Here is a 20,705-nt window from a genome sequence, read left to right as displayed (position 1 = left end):
GTGTTAAGGATTCTGAAATGTATGCGTCAAATCAAAGAAAATCTCTGACCTACATAATGCTACACACAATTTTTTTTTCTGTTTTAGCTGTTTCAACTGTTAGTTCTGTTTAGAACTAAACTTATTCAGCAGGTTTAACTATTTTATTGTGCTGATTTTTTTTTTTTTTTTTACAGAGAAAGCCTTTATGGTTTCAGTTTTATATAATGTTTGCTTACTTTTTGAGCTCATTCCTTTTAAGGTTACAGAAGTTATATTGCTTTTGGGCATGGACTGCAATTTATAATATTTTTTATAGAATCTCTTGGATTTATATCAGTGCAATGCAGAATAATAAAATTTCCAAAGATGTAAAATACTGGTTAGTTGTAACTCCACCCACTCTATTTAAATCCACTATGTTAGTCAGCACTCAGCTTCACATTGGAACTTGATCTTGACCAACAGGATTGGAATCGTGGGAATAAGAAGACTTTTGACTGACTCCATTCTCTGAGCTCCACATTAAAGGTAAGACAATTTATTTTTGCATAATGTGTGGACTATGAGTAAATAGGTAATCCTTCAGACAAAGATTTTCTGTTTTTATTTTGTTTCTGCAGTTAAAGTTAATGTAGAATTCAGTTTGTATAAGGCAAGAAAATCTGCCTATATTTAAATATACTTTTTACCATCATTGTATTTTAGAAAAAATAAAAACATTTACTTTTTTTTATTTTCTTTTCCAGTTTGCCCAAGTTGGAATTCTCAGCTTCAACGTTTTGCTATAACGTTTTTATTATTATTTAAATTATCTATTTATTGCTCTCCCTCCAATTTTGGAGGTCTGAAAGTCGGAGAGGTTGCCCCCCTCCAACTCCTGCAGAGAGAGGCTGTACAAAGTTGAAGCTTATCCGGAGATGCGGTCCTTCCTCCCGCTTGTCGTGTATTGCATCAGCCTGCTTTCCCTCCAGCAGCTGTCGGCTTCACCGGCCGGGGAGCGTCCTGACGGAAACAGGTACGACAAGATTAACTACCGGCTAATAACGCTTTACTACTGTTTCCGCTGCTGTTGTCGGTATAATAACACACTAAAACAATTGTTTTAGACGATAAAACAAAGCTACACCTGATTGGCTAAGTTTATAAACATTTACTCACCTGTTACTTTACGGCAAATTAGTTCACGGGAAGTGCTGCAAGTCGGAAACCTTGTAGGAACAAGCCACTTCTGCAATTGTCTTGTTTTTAATTTAAGGAGTTGAAAATATGGGTTTTCTGCCGGTGTGGAGGTGCGTAACAGATCAAGAACTTTAACTAAAGTTTGTTGCTAGTTTGGTTAACTCTCATTTTCTGCCCGCGTGTCTAAAGAGTCACATGAGCGTGAGTGTTTGGAGGTGGTTGCTGTTATGTCGTGCAGTTCACAGACAATGAGCTCTACAAAGTCAAAGGCTGTCAACAATAAAACACTTTTTTTTTTTTCAATTTTTTTTTTCATTATTGTGAAAATTAAAATATAAAATAATGCGAATATTTGAAATGCTTAAAATAGCACAAAAGTTCGAAACTCTTGGTTATTATTATTATAAAAATTATACAGCATTTGATAAGGTCATGGACGAAGTTCTGAAGTGAAATAATATTAATTTAAAAAAGCTACAATTTAGCAGTTCCAGTGTAAAAAATGACCCACATTCTGAATTTAAAGTTGAAGTTCACTGTATTTTCTATTGTACTATTCCTCCACACTTAAATCCCCAAAGCATGTGTGACATTCTCTACGTCGTTTTACACAAGGAGGGAAAACCGGTTGGTTTTCATGAATGGAGCCCCATAATGGATTATTGTGAACGTGAAGATAAATGGTACCTGTTCTTTACCGCCCTTTTAGACTGCAGGGGTTTTAGTCACAAAGCCCGGCCATAAGAGATTACTCAACAACCAGAGCGCTTAGTAACAGTCTACAGTCTTACAGTCTTAGTAACAGTTTGATGTGTGCGGGGTCAGCAGCTATACAAACGTATGTTACAATGTTATCGCAGTGAGTAACGTGTGTGATTGTAATGAATGACTGTAAATGGCGCCTTCTACTGGTAGAGTCTGATAAGAAGATGCATTTTTTTTTCTTTAGAGGCAACTTTTCTGTATTTCCATCCATTTGTGAGTCAACAAGGCAACTTAAAAGTGATAGACCTAAGTGTAGCATTAAATATTATGGGAAAGTTTATATATATTTATATATATAATATTTATTTGTTATTTGATTCCAGACATGAACTGTGAAATGTAACTTTTTTGTAGGCTGCCTTTCTCTATCTATCTGGAGAGAACTCCACTCATTCATTTGCTTTTTATTCAAAGGGATTTAAACTGTAGGAATAGTATAATTGAATTTGTACCTTTGAAACTGTAACTTTTAAAAAGCTTTCTACACTTTGATACCAGAAACAAGCAAAGTAAATGCTCAGTTTGAACAAAGTCTCTGACTGAAGTAGGAAATGAAAAAGTTTTGTGACTGAAAAAATATGGATATAACCCAATAGATAACTCAGGAAATTTTGGAAATCTTCTCTTTTTCTCTAATTAAGAAAAGGTGGAGAAAAATTCCCTCATCACTATGCATACGTCAAATGCCCGACACTATAAAGCAAGAGAGTTTGGAAGAATAATAAAGCAAAAATCTGTGCTGATAATCTAACACTGTTGGAGGCAGAGCATTATCACACAGCACCATCTCATCTCATTGCCTATTGATGTGTGTGAGCAAGCGCTGAACACCTGCTGCTGAAACCTTCACCTGCCCAGCACCTTAATCCCCTCAGTCCATCTCGTCTCCGCTTAACAAGAGAGTCCTAATCCCTCCGCTGTCCCTAAAGACGTGTCTTTTTCCCAGTTTGATTCAGTCTGCCACTTCCCCTTTCGAGCATAATTAGTCGTAAATGTTCCATTGCTTTCTTCTTATGACACTAAACTCTTACTCCCAGTTCCAATGAGCACATCATGTCCTGTTACCATGACATGCTGACTGAAGAATAACAGCAGACATAACTATTCTACATTTCTTTCGCCTCTTAGACGCTGGGTGGATTTCTGTCATTCCTTCCATGTTCTGTTTCTGTCCACGTTCTGTCTCTGTAACCTGATAAGGTAATGCTAAAGAAGTCCTTAAGATGCAGAACTGCCGCTTGCCAAACTAGGAGCGATTGCATGGTTTTCTGATCACATGCAGCAAATACCCTTCATTTTCTGCTAGATTTTTTCTTTTATGTTTTTTTTAGGTTAACCAGTTTTTATCTTTATTTACCTCAATAAAATATGTCAAAACCCGGACGTTTTAGCTAATATTTCTAGCTAAGAACAATGACCTTTCACCCACATTTAGCATCAGTACATATCTTTGGTGGTGTGCCACCAAAACTAAATTATTGTTTTGGTTGTTGAGCGCTTTACAAAACAGATGACCTATTAAACAATTCATTGTTTTGAGATGAAGGGCATGCCAAACAGATTTGTACTTGGACCCTTTCGGGCCCCACTGTGTTTGCATCAGTTTGCATCACATGACAGTTCAGTCTGGGTGCTTATGTTGTAGTCCAGGTTTGTTTAAGCAGTATGAGGTCACATGATGTTATGTTTTTTTTTCCAATTAAATCATTAATGGAGAAAAACAAGAGTGAGCTACAGACAACCTTTAGAAACAGACAGATTTAATCTCACACAGGGTATGTGTAATAATAATAATAATAATAGTGCAATTATTATTAATATAACTATTAATTATAATAATTACTATTAGCTTAGTAATTATTATACAATTAGTAATTATAATAACAATATAAGGATTTTAAGTTAGGTATTTCAGGTTTCTGTGCATGTTTTCTTGGGACTGAACAGTTACAGTTGAGCAGGGTGAAAGCAGTGACCAAACGGGGAGAATTCCACTCTGGATTATCGTCTTAGACCAAAATCCAACTCTGGCATCCGTAAAGAGCTGCTTTCCACATAGAAACCCATTTTGTAGAGGTGTGACTTTACATGTGCTGTGTATGTGCTGTGAGGAGCAGCACTAATCTGATGATGTGGTTGAATGTTTTGTTTATTGATCACAGGGTTTCAGATGCTAGTTCCTATTTAAACTTTTGACTTCAACTATCAAAACCACAGGGCTAGAATCATCAGCACCGCAGATTATAGTTCTGTGTTGTGCAATAGTGGAGTCAGTGTATGAGTCATGCAAAATATTACCAATTTAAATCCACAATGAATTTCAGTGTCAAGATGCCATGGTGACTGCAGTTAGAGAGAAACAAGACATGCGTCCAGTAAGTTAAATACTAGTCCCATTGTTTAGACGGGTGATGTGGCACCATGGCGCACCAAGCCTGATCTGAAAATAGTAAGCGGCATCCCGTTATGCAACTGTCTTTCCAGCAACAGCCTCGTCTTTGGCAACTGAGTCCTCGTCAGGCTACCATACCTGTTTGAATAGCCTTCCATTTTGTGCCAGATTACTGAACAAGATCTCAATGGTACACAGTTTTCAGCCACTCAGCGGGAGTAAAGTCTGAGTGCTTGTGTTGAGTCAGCGTTTTACTGAGTATATTTAGAGCAGCTGTGGTGTCTGCCACAGACAACTTGGTGCAATTTTTTTCTTGTAGTTGGAAAAGCAAACATATGATGCATTGCTCAGATGTAGTGTTCCAACAGAATTATGAAGGTGTAGTCATTTTTTTGCAACCCTTTTTCCATTGGTGGTGCTAAGTTAGACACTCAGCTGCTTGACTCTTACTGATGAGCTACTAGGTCAAGTTGTAAGAACGATACCCGTTGTTCAAACAACGAACAGATGGTAGAGATGTTGCTACTGTTTACTGAGAGGCCAGTACATTCTGCTTGCTTTGCTGACCGTGTCCTTTCCAGCAGAGAAATTGTCCCAAAGTCCACGTTCCAGACAACGCGTTTTATGCACGGATCAATGAAACGTCAAACAGTGTCCAAATAAAAAACATACCCTTCTTAACTTGAAGGAACTCGTTACTGTACACAGATTCACTAAAACTCCACTAGTTTGCTTTATATTTGTTCTATTTCCCCAGGAACCATTCAGCAAAACTGAAACAAGTCTCATCAGGCTTCTTGATAATGAGATCCCGTGCCTACTTAACAAAAAGCCAACACTAATCAGGTGGCGACGTAAAAAAGGTAGCAACCAAGGCTGACTCAGGAATATGCTATTCAAGGCATCAAAAGGCTATTTACTTTTATGCCCCAATTAAGAGACAGGCATGTTGAAATGCACAAAGTTGTGCTCACATGCAAAAGATAAACAGATGTTGGTACTCCTACTAAAAGTTTCACAGTATTAGCTGATCCTAACCCTTAAAAGAAAACAATAGGAGATAAATGCCTCACTAAAATTTTTACTTCTTTCAAAAGAAACCGATTCATATTACTCAGTGATAAAAAATATTATGTAGTTTGGAAGATATACTGATCTTATGAGCTGTGTTTGTAATTCAGCACAAGACTAAAGCAGTTTCTAGTGTGATTGGTCTGTTTGTGGACAGGATTTGGAGTTGCAGAAAGGAGGGTGACTGGTTTGGGAATCTCAGGGTCTCCTTTCCTTTGGTTTGATGATGTGCTTCTGTGTGTATCTTTGGACCATGACCCTCAGTGTGTGCTAGAATGTTTTGCTTTGTATTCTAACGGTATACATCACGTCATTCAAAAATCTGTTACTATCCCTTACAGTTTGTAATTGTTACTCGCTTGTGACTACTTTTCGAGGTGTCTCAGTGGACTGATATTAGTGGGACGACTTCAACTCCTCATTCTGTTTGAGGACCTTCCAGTTGATCACACCATGTAAAGAACATCATACAATGAAAGGGGTTTCTGTTCTGGGTCTCTAACCGACTGGCATCATGCTTAGAGGTTGTACCTTCCTTGATGGCAGTGCCATCTCCCCAGTGTAGCTAACAGGACTTAGCAAGTACAGAAAATGGGCAGCAATTTAACCACCCATAAAGAGGCGTTGTCCGTGTCTGAGGAGCTTTTGAGGTTTTGTAATGTTCCTCAAAATATTCCTTAGCATTTTTTGTGGTTTGACATGATGCACCATAATGCTTGAGGAGACTTCTACTGCTGGCGTGGTGCAGTGGATTGTGCTTAGTTCGTTGAAATGTTCAAGTTGAGGGCAAGTGTTACATGAATGTAACACTTTCATACAACTCAAGGTTTGCCAGCACTGCATTAAAGTGTTGTGATTTTGGCCATTTAAGATTCTGATTCTTAAATATGCAAATTTTTCTTGCATATGATATGTGTTACCTGCTTATTTTTGCATTGTATCTTTTGTTCGTCCACTACTGTTTGCTTAATCCACTTATATGTCAAAAACCTAAAAGAACACCTTTTTACCGGCTTTTTTTTCTTTCCAGACTGAATCATCTCAAAGAACCAATCGACCAGGAACAGGAGCTTTCCACTCTCTCAGAAGGCCAGTCCAACACTGTCCCAGCATCTCCAGCTGCAAACAAACTCCACAAATGGATGTTAAACCTCGTGAGGCACCCACCGGTGTCCAGTTTGAGGACGGCATCTCCTGGCCTGACATGGGCACAACCTGATGAGGCTTTTCAGATCAAGAGAAGGGCTAAGAGATCTCGTGGCCATGGACACTCGAAAGGCGGCAGAAACCACCACCAGCATCCCCAGTTTAAGAGAGTGGGGTGTGTCCTGGGAACCTGTCAAGTACAGAACCTCAGCCACCGTCTGTATCAGCTCATCGGTCAGAACGGCAGGGAAGAATCATCCCCCATTAACCCTAGGAGCCCTCATAGTTATGGATGAGCTAGGTTGCCCCTATAGCAGGTCTGTCAGTATTTGTCTTTTAATGTCTTATCATTTTTGCATTTAGGATTAATCTAGTGCACAGTCAGCTTTGACTTATTTTATAAGTCTCCTGCTTTTACTGTTTGTACTTTATTGGTGGATTTTAAAGTTAAATTTTAAGATCACAACAGACCAAATCAACTCCAAGGATCGACCATCTCCGTCACAGGAAAATATGGACATTAAACCAGTATGGACTCTTCAGCTTAAATGCTAAAAGGAAGCCAAAAGCTGACATTGGTACATTTTAATCTGGATAAAGTAAGAATTGAGCTGTGTCTTCAGTGCCATTCAGTGGAGTACTTCTTGTTGCCAACTGAACTTCATAGCTTTGGATCTTTTGCTGTTCACTGATCACACCCTAAACCTCTAATGTGGATTAGAAGCTGCACCATGAACTGGAGACCTGTCAAAATCAATGTGTTTCTGAATACCTTTTTAACAGTCAAGTGAACCCTTTTACCTCTCCATCAGCTTTGAAGTTCATACACTGTGTCTAACATGAACTCGGAGATCACCACAACAGTCCTTGAGTTTGTAGCTGAACTTAATCTGAGGTCATCCACAGCCACGGCTTACAGCAAACATTGTGATTTAAGACACCATGAAAAGGAAAATAAGAGTCAGCATGCAGGGATTAGTTACTGAGTCAAGAAAAGTTCTGTTTCAATTTTGTGCTTCACACAGTTGAAAATAAAAGTGAACACTATAGTCAGATTAGCATTTCATTGTTTGAGTGGATCCTTGTTAAATCTCTAGAAATAATTTTAAAAAGTATTTTAGCAGTTAGATCAAATCAGAAAAATTACTTTTAAAATTTATCAACAAGCTTCTTTATTTAGTGGACAAGCAGATGTTGTTAGGCTTCCTGGTTTCAACAACTTAAAAGTTAAACTCCTGAGTCTCTTATGTCATCCAAGTTGAGTCTACAGCAAAGATTCGAAAGTAGACAAATCAGAAATAGGTTAAACACCCTAGTAAAACACATTTACTTTCATTTTTACTTCCAACTATGTAATATGGTGTTACTATGTGGGTTTGAAACGAAAACCACGCTGACCAAAATGCTAGCTGTAACAGTGCCCAGTTTCAAATATGAACACAAATAGCCAGGCACCAGCAAAATGCATGCCCCAACATTTTGTTGTCTTCTATTTATTCCTGCCTCTGAAATGGTGGGTGGATGATAGACCAGGAATTGCTGGGAAACAAGGTCTTGTTTGTCCACCGTGGTATAATTTGTTTGGGTCTTAAAGTTCTCATCCATCCAGCCTTCCATTTTCTATACCCAATTAATCCTGTTTAAGGAAACCACCATCAAGCGAGTGGGCTGGCATAGAGTAAAACCTCTATGCCAGCTATTACTGGGCAAGTAGCAGGAAACAATCTGGAGAAGTCACCAGTCCATCATGAAGGCAAGATTATAATCCTAATGTTTCCACACCCACCATATTACCTAAATCATAAGGTTTAGATGCAGCTTGAATCAAAATTAGAATCAGTTAAAATTTGAACCAACAGGTCAGACTTCAATCAAAACCAGAAATCAGTGTTGGCCAGCAAAACTCTGATTGGTGCATCTTTAGTATTAGAATTAGATGTAAACTTTTTAATAAACCTTCATACGTAGTAGTGTTGGAGTACTATTTGAGTTGGAAAGTGAGTCACTTCATTTTATTATTATTCACATTATTATTATTATTATTATTATTATTATTATTATTATTATTATTGTGTGATATTTATTTCCTATTGTTTTCTGTAATCTTGAAACAGCATTAGTTAAATCTCACCAAATACCTGGAAATACTTGACTGAGTGAGTGGCCTTGCAGTATGTGACCCACATGATATGGTACCATGTTCTTAATGTATTTTCCGCTGTCTTTATTTCTCCCATCTATTTTCTTTCCACCCTGGCTATAATCCTTTTAGACCAGAGATCAAGTCGTGGTAGCCAGCAATTCCTTGGTCTTAACTCTAATGTGTTCAAAGCCTCACTAAAGTAAATTGTGCCTTTCTCTCTGCTGTAACGGAGCTTATCAATGTCTCGTGACAAATCATTAAACGACTTTTAAAATGACAAACAAAAACATCTCTCTACTTTCTCGAAATGTAACTTGTCAGCCATTCTATGTGTTTTGGATGAGTTTTGCCTTATCACTGGTTTGCTTTCACAGTATGTTTTTGGGACGTCACACATTGCGTCATACGGAGTTGCGTTAGCAAACCCTACCACAGTCGATGGCTTCCGGTTAGAGACCAGGGACAATGTTTCAAGGCTATCCATGACTAAGATTCATAGGACTTCAGTGATGTTCCTGTTAGTTTTTCAGCAGACTTGTTTTCTTGTTTTCACATTTGAGTGTCACGTGTTCTTCTTTAGGGTCACAGGAAAGCACTTTAATGCAATCATGTTGACAGTTTTTTTTACAACTTGAATTTCAATGTTGAAGAGCTAGTGACGGTAGGATGAGGTGCTTCCTGTAAAAGTTGTCTTATTGTCTGTGAAGATGTACGTGCGCTCCCTGTGAGGGAGTGCTGAGAGCTCCCGTGAATATATGTTATACTTTTGTATTTAAAGAAACTTATGTATTTAAGTATTTAACTTATCTTGTATGATAATGTCTGAATGTCACCGAGAACTATTTATCTCGTCTTTTCCATTGTTCCTTATCATAGTGGGAATTAAGTTTGTGACTATAGTTGAAATGTTACTGTTTGACCATGTTCTTCAGTCTTTAAAATAAAGAACCATACTGTGTATAGTGACAGAGTACTGAGTGTATGTTAAATGTTTGTGCAAAACTTTTCATAATTTTTTCATGTTACAACCAAAACCTTATTAAGTTTAAAGAAAAGTTTTATTTGAAGAGTTTATGAATGAAATCCCTCTGCCCATCTAAAAGTTGACATTTTTGCCCAATCTTCTGCAAAATAGCTCAAGCTCCGTCAGACTGAATGAGGAGTGACAGTAAACTTATGCTGCAAGGTTTTGCTCCAGATTCTCAGTTAGTTTTAGGTCTGAATTCTGACAGGGCCGTACTGAGATATAATTAGGTTCTGATAGCCATTAGCTATCTGCTATAGCTGTAGGTTTAGGGTGGTGGTTCTGCTGGAAGCTGAAGTCTCAACTCTTCTTCAGCATCTAGCAGGTTTTGTTCTAGGGTTGCCCCTTAGCTCCATCCATCTTTTCATCAACTAACTAGCATCCGTGTTCCTGCAGAAGAAAAGTCTGCCCACAGCATGGTACAGCCGCCACCATGTTTTCACAGTGGGATAGGGTGTTCAGGGCTATATGTTATTTTGACCAAAGTACCTATTATCACCATTTAATCTAATGGAAGCTTAAGAGTTGTGACTGATTTTGAAAGGCACTATCACTTCATACAGGATGTGATCCCTCTTCTCCTTTGACCTGGACACAACGTCTCAAATGTTGCAACTAAAGTCAATCATTACATGATGAAGGCTGATGGAGGGCATTGGACATTGTGAATGATACATGGAGGGATCAGGACATGATCTGATAGCTGCCACATCAGTACATCTGACGGAACAGGGTTAATGAGTGATGGAGGGAGTCTGACCAAAAGCAAGACCAGGATTTGGTCTTCAGAGGGGGCGGAGTTCAGGGGAAGAATGGTGAAGAGTAAAAGGGGACGAATGAATTTGTCAACCCTTGATAGGTCTTTGAAAGGGTAATTTTTGACTTATTTCTTGGAGCCAAATGCTTCAGAAGGTGGATGTCACTTTCCATGAAGTCCAGTTAATTCCTGACAAGAGGTCAACTCCCTGCCTTGCTGTACCGCACATCACATGTTTGCAACGTTTGGCTCCCATGATTCTTATTAAAGTTATGTACGCTCTAAATATTTTAAATAGATTGTAAATCAAACTTGATCTTTCAAGTTCCACAGCAAATGAAGTGTTCTTCTTGTTGGAAGAATTACTTTTAATTCCTTTAGCCCCTTTAGTGTTGAAGCTGAGCTGGTATCCACTTCAACTGTAAATTTGGAAACGAATTTTGAACAAGACATTTCCTTGATAGAAACCTGCAGCAGATGGAAGTACCCACTCACACTTTGCTGTAACCCCAGTGGAGACTCCCACATTCAACACAATGTGGAAGATAGAAAATATGGTTTTGACCTTAAAGTAAGTCCCTAAGTGTGAGGATACAATGAAGATCAACTGATGCTACTGTGCATTTTTTCTGTTTTTTAAAGAAATCTAAGAACAGCCATGTTGTATGAAGAAGGAATCATGTTCAGGATCTTCAAGAGATTTGGATGGTGGCTGCTGCACAGCTGCAGATTGAGGAACAGTTCATTTATTTCAGTCATTTTTATTACCATCCAAAAAAAACACACACACAAAGGTGCCTATCTCCAGTGCTTATAATACAGGAGTCAAGGAACACCCTGGTCTCTCATTTGGCAAAGGACAGACACATGAGACAAACAATCATAGAGTGACACACTCACTCCTTAGGCAAGTCTAGTTAGGGAGAACGTTCTGGACAGGTTTAAGGCTTAGTTAGGACAGAAACAACACCCAAGCTTTGGACATCTCACAGAGCTCTGGTCAATCCATCATCTAAAAATATAAAGCGGAAGGCACCATGCCCATAGTCATCTGGGCAACACTGCTTCTTACAAAAATAGGCAGCTTCATATGCCAGTTCAAATTAAAAGCACTGGCTCTGACGTTTTATCACTTCATAAATACTGAAAACCAAAGAGACTGACAGCAGTCTGTCCACCTAGCAGTCTGTCATGCTGTCCACCCTGGATGCATGTCTGCCAGCAAAAACAACTGTAGAAAATACCAATTCTCTCCTTGGTCTTAAAATGAGACTTTCTTTTACCATTTAAACTTTAAAAAGCGGAAAGTAATAAAAAGGGCTGAATTCCTGTCTTAGCAGGTGATGCCAGGCAGGAAAACAGTTCAAACCCCCAACTGAATGACTGTCTGTCATTGAAGGGTTTGGTCAGGTCTTGTGAACAAGACCTGAATATGCCCATGTATATGTATATGCCCATGTATATGGGCATATACATGCCCATGTATATGCCCATGTATATGTGAGCCCATATACATGGGCTCACATATACTCAGTGGGCTGGAAATCCACTGGGCTGCGATTTCCAGCCCAGTGGAAACTCACAGCTAGGAGTTCTGGCTGCCTAATGGAAACCAAACAGTATCTGACACATGGTAGATTTGCACAAGGTTTACTCCTTTTAAGTTTCCACAGCAGTTAGCGGATTAAACCACGCAGAGGTTCTTCTTAAAAGCAAACAAGTGAATTTGAAGATATTCTCAAAAACTGTCAAGCTGTCTTCAATTTTGTTACTTAGCACTTAGTTTATAAAGAAGGCTGAAATCACAGAGCAATAACGCAGACTGATTGATGTCAATTGTTTTATTTCTCATCTGTTCTCATGTTTCTTTAAGTCTAGTATAAAGCTTTTTGAAATCTTTTAACCTACTTCATGTTGTTAGACAGGTTCTATTTAATTGGGTTTTTCTTACACTAAACATCTGAGTAGTTAATGAAATTGCACTCAGATTTCTAAAAAAAAATTGTTAGTTATAGTTAGTTAATGTTTTAACAATGACAGCAGTTACTGTTCTGTGAAGGGCCAGGTTGTTTTGGAAAAGCTAATTTAATAGAAATTCTCGTTTGAAAACTGAATTTATTTTTCCTCAGGTTATCTTTGCCTGAGATTAAAATGTGTTTAACAATCTGAAACATTGAAGTTTGACAAATGAGATCTATTCTATTCTATTCTATTCTATTCTATTCTATTCTATTCTATTCTATTCTATTCTATTCTATTTAAAAAAAACTACATTAAACTAGTTTTTGCTCTGATTGTGTCTTGGAAGTAATATATTCTGGAACACAATCACACACCACGCTGAACTTGTTTCTGTTTCTAGCTGGAAATGCTTGATGAAGTATTTCCTCAGGGGAAATACTTAAACACTAAGGATCTGTAGGAATTGGAAAATGTTTTTATATTTCCCTGGAACAAAGTAATCATTTTAACCAACATTTACCCAAAAACCGAAGTCATATGCTGACACACCATAAAAGTGATTTACCAGTAGCTAAAGTTATTTAAATGAAACCTCAAGTATGTAAAAATACACGCCAGATTTAATAAAACAAAGAGGAAGCCACAATGGAATAAGTATGTGCAAAAATTAAGTACACCCTTGCGACTTGCATGGTGGCTGCTTGTCTGGAATGGATCCCAGGATGATTGTCTACTCTCTAAGAAAAAAATGACAGCATTACTTTGGTGTGGAAAGTTATATCTCAGCCAACCACAAGACTTCTGGAACAAGGTTCTTTAAACACATGAATCCAAAGAAGCAATTTTTTCCATTAAGTCACAGTCATGTTTGCAGAAACACATTGCACTGTGTCTAATTGAATCTGAGTATAGATGCAATTGTTCCTTGAAGGACTCAGATTTGTTAGAGACAAACAGAGTCATGAAAACCAAGAACCAATCAGGGATAAAGCTGTGGGACAGCTTATAGCTCAGTCAGGTTGTAAAGAATGTCTGAGGCTCACAAAGTTCTGCTTGGGATGCCATCTGCAAACGGAAGGAGTTTGGCTTACCTGCAAACCTATCGATACAAGTCTGTGCACTGTATGATAAAGCTGTTGACTTTTTTACTTATCATTAAACTGATCCCTTCAGTACAGCCACGTTTTTTTCTCATTTTCTTACAGGTTCAACTCGGCAGGTTTTTCCACCAGCTCTGTCTTCCAACTGATGCAACACCAGGAAGGGAGTAAGACTCAGTTCACGCCTCAGGCTAGCCCGCTTTAGATAACCACCTATTATTACCATAATCATGTAATTATAATCTTACATGTAAAGTTAACCATAGCACATTGTTCTGTAAAGTCTTGTAATTAAGTGCATTTTTCTAAATTATTTCCAATTTAGTGCAAGTAAGGTTTTCAACATGAGTGCACATCTCAAGCAAAATGCACTCCAGCACATCAGCAATGTCAAAGTCTGTTCCACCTGGTTGCAATCACCTGATCACCTGCTGGGGTTTTAAGGAGCCGCTGGATGATCCCTGATAATCAGCCTTTTCTGGGTGACTTGTTTTCTCCTCCAATTTACAGATGTATCTGTTAACCTGCCTATGATATGTTGTTACGTCTGGCTCAAGGTCATAACAAAAATGGAAAACCATGCAGTGGTTAAGGTGCAGAAAAAGGAATATTTATTAACAAAAACTACAATGAATTGTGAAAGTTGGTATCAGTGGCGTAATGCAATGCTTGGATGGGTTGTATGAGTGAATACGGAAGTATTGAGGTGCAAAATCAAAGACAAACTCAAATGTGCAAGAGGAAGGAAGCTGAGGCCTGGAAGCAGAGTACCACAAGCGCCAAGAGGCAGAGCGGATGCCGAAGGCGACCCAGAAAATGGAGACAGCCAGGTTCAAATACTGCGCGTTCCAAATCAACGGATCAGCAACAGTTGCAAAGGGGAGGAGAACAAAGGCAGACAACAAAAGTCACTTCAACTATAAGCTTTTTCAAAAAATTAAAGAGTAGTCTTAAAAGTGAACATGGCGTCTTCCTCACACACACCTGGGAGCTGGGTCACTCTTTGATCTGAGTGTGAAAAGTCTCCAACCTGAAGTCACCATCAGACTACAGAGAAAAGATAAAGGAATGTAGGAAAGTCTAAATCACATCCTCACCTAACCACAATAACGAATGAAAGAAGACCAGAACTGTAATTTATCTTTCTTCGCTCCATAAACACACCATAAATTTAACAAAGGCTCAAACGATCACTGACCAACCTCTGTTTTATGTAAAACCGAAGCAAAAGCAAGAACAACAAAGTTTAAAATTCAAGGTCATCCAAATAAACATATGGACTCCAGTCTTTTAGGACAGGAAAGCTCTTAAATTTTGTTTGCAGTTGTGTCATAACTATTCTATTTCGAGATGATAAATTGGTGCTCTGGGAGATTTTTTTTCCTAGCCTTGCTTCAAACCTTTCCATACCCTTCTCCCTGACCTCTTTCTCTGACTCGCCTGCACTAAACAGCTGGATTAATTCTGAGGCTAAAAGACACCGAGGTGGACTTCTGAAGGCATAGTGTATTGAATTTTATTTGGGGTAAACAGAGTTAAGGGGCTGAATATATACATGCATCTCACAATTTTCAAATTTTTCATTGCTAGAAGAATTGACTACCAGATATAATTTTCCTTCCACCTCACAGTGATGCATTTCTTTGTGTTCGTCCATGATAGACAGTTCCAGTGAAGACATTGAAGTTTGTGAATGTCTAACAAAATGAAAAAATGATTCAGTGGAAAATGAATTATCCTGCTGCCAAAATAGGATTTTGAGCTCAAATACATGTATATGACATTATATCCAAATGAGCTGCATGCTGACAGCAGAATTGGTTAACAGTTATGTTTAGTGATCTGAAGGTAGGGGTGAGCTGGGTTATCCAGTCTCTGTGGGAAGCATTGGAACTGAAATGTGGACTGGAACAGTTGGGATCTGGATGTTAGGATGTGGGGTGTAGTTCCCAGAAATGCCATCAGGTGTCAGATAATTATTATCTGTGAAATCTGGAAGCTGTTTACATTTCAGAATCTCTGTTGTTTTCTTTGACCCATTCTTTAGCTGTTTTTGGGAAAGGTAACCACATGCTTTCTTTGTCAGCCTATGTAAACAAAATAAAAAAAACTCAAAATGACTTATCACTGTTGATTTATAGCATGAGGTCATGACTACCAACAACTATATCTGAGTACCAAAGGTTAGAATCTTACCTATCCAAATAGGGTCATTGTTATGCTGCCTTGTTTATAACTTTTACAATAAAAGGGAATGACATCACACCTGACCTTCTCGATATCATAGTCTGGTCCAAGTTAGATATAATGTTTCAGTACTATGTTAGCAATACCCTCTGTATTGACTATTTGTCCCGAAAACTTAATTCCAAAATCAAAAAATTCAAATCTCAAAAAGTGGTCAAAACAAAATGAAATAAACTCAAACAGTCAATACTGGGCATCATGGGTTCTGGTTTACGCAGTACAACAAAGGTCAAACAGTCAAAATGCTCTTAGTTTACTTTTATTCAATCTTTTGCTAAAACAAGTTACAGGCTTCGGATAAACCTATCCTAACTCCTGCACCTGTTCTCACTGATAACACTGACTGATGACAAACGGACAGACAGGTAAAAAACCATATGACCACCCATGTGCCTAAAGACTCATCTAAACTCTACGTATTTATACTGTGAAACACACCCACTTCCCAAACTGAAATCAATTAACTAATTAAGTGAATTACTAACCAAAAACTTATTTAGAAACAACAAAATAAACATTCTAATTATAAATCAACTATAAAACAAAAAAATAAACTAAATAATCTACATTCTAAACTTTAACTGAAAATAATGGAGAAATAGCTCCTACACCCTCCACACCTTTTTTTCTGTCCAAACACTAAAGCAACAAATCAATAATTGTCATGCTTGTAAATAGTTTACACCGGCAACTTTTCTCACGTTTTTATGTGCCTCAGCTGTCCTACACTCAGTTACGTAACATTTTTAACTCTTCATATGCTCTTCAGGACAACCAGGCTGTCATTTCCAATTCCATCTATGCAGGGAATTTTAGTGACAGTGAAGCCTGATTTACCAACAGACCTGTTAATCTGTTTGGGGTTTTTTTTTTAGCAAGAGTGCTACATATTCTGCTGTGATTATTATAAATGATTGTGTCACACTTTATGCTGCCTTTATGCTGCCTTTGAATACATAGGATTAGGATTTTTTATACATAGAATATTTTGGAACATTGACATTATTGCATTGAAAATGTTCACATTAAAGAAATTGTAAAATGTTTTTTTGATGGGTTTAACATTCTTAGAACATTAGCTAAAGGCTGGAAGATTCAGGGAATGAGAAAAAGACCTAGATTGCTTACCTAGCTGCTGGGATCCAGAGACAACTGCTTCCATAGACATAATAATAATAATAATAATAATAATAATAATAATAATAATAATAATAATAATAATAATAATAACTGTTGCTGAAATATCTCTTCCTTTATTCCTATCTGTATATGTTGATTGTTTGGTCTTCATAATTATTCCTTGTATTTGTGTTAGTTATTTTATTATTATTATTACTGTATTTGAACTAGCATTATTTTATTATTTATAACATCACAGCCATATTACACAGAAAAACTGAGCCCTGAACTCAGGACTGTTCTGCAACACCTGACTTTCTCCTTCAGAGTTCTGACTGTCTGACTGTAGGGGGCGCTGTTGTTGTACTTCTGAACAGGAAATCTGAAAATCTGTCTACTGAGTACAAAGGAAGCTCCATCAACTCCTCTGGGTGCTTAGACATTTTCTGTACGTGTTTTTTTTTATTAGTTTTGGCTGTGTTGATGCATACATAGCCAGTTATATAATTTTGAGGGGAATATTATATTTTCTCAATTTTATTTTTCTTCAGCAGTTTTTAAAAATGACTTTCCAGCTAAACAGAACAATCTGTGTCCCTTGTTAATATTCCCCCATTTCAAAAGTATTTTTGATTACACTTCCATTTTTGATAATTTTTTTATGTTACATGAAGATGTTTCTTTTTTTGTACAGTTAATCTACAATTTGTGTATATTGGATGGAAAAAGAGAGATATAGTTTAATGGCTGAAATTGCGTAAAAAATGAATGAATAGCTCTTATATAAAGTGTCATGAGGACTGAAGTCAAGGCTGGTATTCATGGAAAGAATATGTTGATTTAAAAGTTCATGTTGCATGTGGAGCTCGCTATAAAGGGCCACACTGGAATAAATTTAGAGGTTAGAAATTTAGAATAAACTTTATCCTCTGTTATTTATTTTTATTTTTTTCCTATTTCTGATGGATTAAGTGGTGATATTATGACAAGTAAACTGTTTATCCATTCACATCAGACTGAAATCACCACAGTTCCAGGAGGAAATCAAATGACCTCTAGAGTTGAGTATTTGTCCTGATTAACAGATGAATTTAAAGTTCAGACGTTGAGTTTGGCGGTCTGTGGATGATCTAATAAGAGAAACTTGCAGCCTGGCAGCGGTTCTGCTGTTTGACACATTTCTCTGCACCACACGTCACCGACCCACTCATGTTAGATATGCAGATATCTGCAAGCTGAAAACAGTTTGGGCTGTCACATGATAAGAGATTGTGTCAAGGCTTTCAGACTGATCTCTGCATTCTCAGCCTCCAGTTCATGTGATGTAAAACTTGGACTGGACCCTTTGCTTGAGCTCACAGAGCCTTTACATACTAGAAAGTCTATTCTATTAAATGCCTATTCAAGTTTCTATATTGCTACATTGTACATTATTCATATTCCATGAGGTTTTTCCACATACTGCCATCTTACAATTACAATTTTGATGAAATTTGGTTCGACAAATCACTTAGAGAACACAAAGCAGCAGCTAATTAAGTTGAATGAAAATGACTGACTTTTTTTTTTTAAATTTAACTAAAGATGTGGAAATTGTATGACGATATTTTTAATGTCAATTTTTTTTCAGCACTGCCTTTTTTCTAGCAGCTTTGCATTTCCAAAGACTGAACATTTTGCACATTCCTCTTTGCAGAATTAACAGCTCAAACTCAGATTGTTCAGAGAGAGTGTCTGTGAAAATCAAAGTTGATGATTTTAATGACAAAATATAATATCTATTACTGGTTTTCACAACTGTTGGCTATATGATATGTTTATGATGTTTTTTTTTTTTAAATTTATGTGAAGCACCTTGAACTGCCTTGTAGCTGAAATGTGCTTTACAAATAAACTGGTAACACTTTACTTGACGGGGTGTGAATAAGACTGACATGACACCTGTCATAATTATGAAGGAGTCATGAAGTGTCATTCAGTACATAATAACACTTTTAATCAAAGTTGCTCTAAAAGTTGCCTTGAAAGTCCAGTAAAAGTGTCAACATTGCATTATTTTGTAAATAATGACACTTTAATGCAAAGTTGGCACTTTGATTTTCTCCAGTTTTCTTTGCCCAAACTGCAAAAGCTGATTGTCCAGTTTGTTTCTGGGCAAACAAAAAGTTTTAGTCAAATAAAACAAAAACACCTGAATTTCATTTTTTAGTAGATATAATCTGTGAAATTAAACATTTCCTCAAATGGTCTGAAACAGTAGACAGAGAGGTAAAAAAAAAAATCTCCACACTTAACCTCATTTCTATTCATCACCTTTCAAAAGCCTTTGTGCCCTTTGGCCTAGTTAAATTCTGACTGCTTTCAAAAATCACGTCCTGCTTTTTTTATCTGCTCTTGCTAAGTTCTTGCTGAGACAGAAATAAAACTGATTTGAGCAAGAGCAAGTCGCTATATGCAGACAAGAGGATTTAGAAAGCGGGTTTGAAAAGTTTAAACATGAATATAGTCGGGAACATGCAGAGAAACCCCCTCAGCTGTGGAATTTACACAAAGGCTGCTAGGAAACACTACCTGAGTCTGTGTTTAGACCTGAGTTGGTTTCTGTTTCAAACTAAGATGTGTGGGTGGAATCGAGCACAAAAAACAGTTTCCCTTTCCAATCAGTGATCCCCCTGGGGCGACTGAGGCTGGAGAAAACCAGACCGGTCTGCACGTCTGCGGCGTTGACCTGCTGCCCCACATCCCCACATCCCAGCAGGTGGAGTCCGACTAACTGAAACAATGCTCACTAAATTTAGACTTTCAGAAAGTTCCTGAGGTACCAGAGAGTGGTCGTGTTCCTTCAGCCATGCAGTGTTTTTCAGTAATTAGGATATCATTTATTTCAGTAACTCCATCACTAATGAATCCTAGAGATTAATTCCACACAGAATGTGTTCAGGTCTATTTCTGCTCACATCTGATGCTAACATTACATATAAGATTAAAATATTACACCAGACCAATAAATGAAAGGATTTGATATAGAAATGTTGGCTTAATGGAAGTTACCATCATATCCTGGGGATGTTTTGGCTTTTTGTGAGTTTGATTTTTTACATTAATGCTCAGCCTATTTCTCATTAGTTCACTTTGTTGTTTTCTGCTGAGTTTTTTGATTCTTTGCTTTTTAACTTGATCATTATGCATTTCCTCCTCAGTCTGCCTGAGGTCTCTCCTCTCAGCTGCTCCCTGATCATAATTTTGTTTCTGTTCCAGTAATCAAGCTTCCCGTATTAAACTTTCTCCAGTTCAGTCCTGGATTGTCCTGTTCATTCTTGCCACTCTCTGTTTCTTCCTGTGTTTTCTGCCTGTTCCTTGTCTGGTTATTCATTCGTTGCCTGCCTGTATGTTTATTTTTAATCTTCATTAAAAGTCTCTTTCTCCTACTCCATGTGCATCCCAAGCCCAAGTTACATGTAACCATGACAGGTACTTTTTCTTTATTAAACACTTTTTGGCCCTACCGACCTTTGTTTTTGATGTCAACCCAACAGACAGGGGTCATGGGAAAGACATGCAGCAAAGGCACAGAGGACGGGATTCGAACCCGGGATTTTGAACCTGGGCCGAACCTGTTCTCCTCTGGCTCCCTGCTTTCCCTTAAATTCTTTTTGTAAGGTTTTTGTTCATCATTTTATTTCTAAACTTTCCTAATTTTTCTTCTTTTAATATTTTTTTTCTTAAACATTTACCATTTTCTTTCCTCACAACAATTATTTTGTGTCAGTTTGTCACATAAAATGCTAATTACACACAGGTTGTGTTTGTACTGTGGA

At 37.6% G+C, this 20,705-nt stretch overlaps 1 protein-coding gene across 2 annotated transcripts; it reads left to right on the top strand.

Moving 5' to 3' along the window:
* Positions 1-237: 237 nt before the first annotated feature.
* Positions 238-9,644, top strand: adm2a (adrenomedullin 2a). Of its 2 annotated transcripts, none has more exons than XM_032590025.1 (3): positions 238-510; positions 825-997; positions 6,420-9,644. In XM_032590025.1, exons 2-3 carry the CDS (start codon positions 900-902, stop codon positions 6,829-6,831), a joined length of 510 nt encoding a protein of 169 aa, XP_032445916.1. In that variant the 5' UTR covers positions 238-510; positions 825-899; the 3' UTR covers positions 6,832-9,644. The 2 variants fall into 2 exon arrangements, with proteins under 2 accessions (XP_032445916.1, XP_032445915.1); XM_032590024.1 differs by having other exon boundaries at positions 729-997.
* Positions 9,645-20,705: the final 11,061 nt, after the last annotated feature.

This window comes from Xiphophorus hellerii, chromosome 17 (assembly GCF_003331165.1).
Source record: "Xiphophorus hellerii strain 12219 chromosome 17, Xiphophorus_hellerii-4.1, whole genome shotgun sequence".
Classification (NCBI taxonomy): domain Eukaryota; kingdom Metazoa; phylum Chordata; class Actinopteri; order Cyprinodontiformes; family Poeciliidae; genus Xiphophorus; species Xiphophorus hellerii.
The sequence above is the reverse complement of the archived record's forward strand: the minus strand, read 5'-3'. Positions and strand labels throughout refer to the sequence as shown.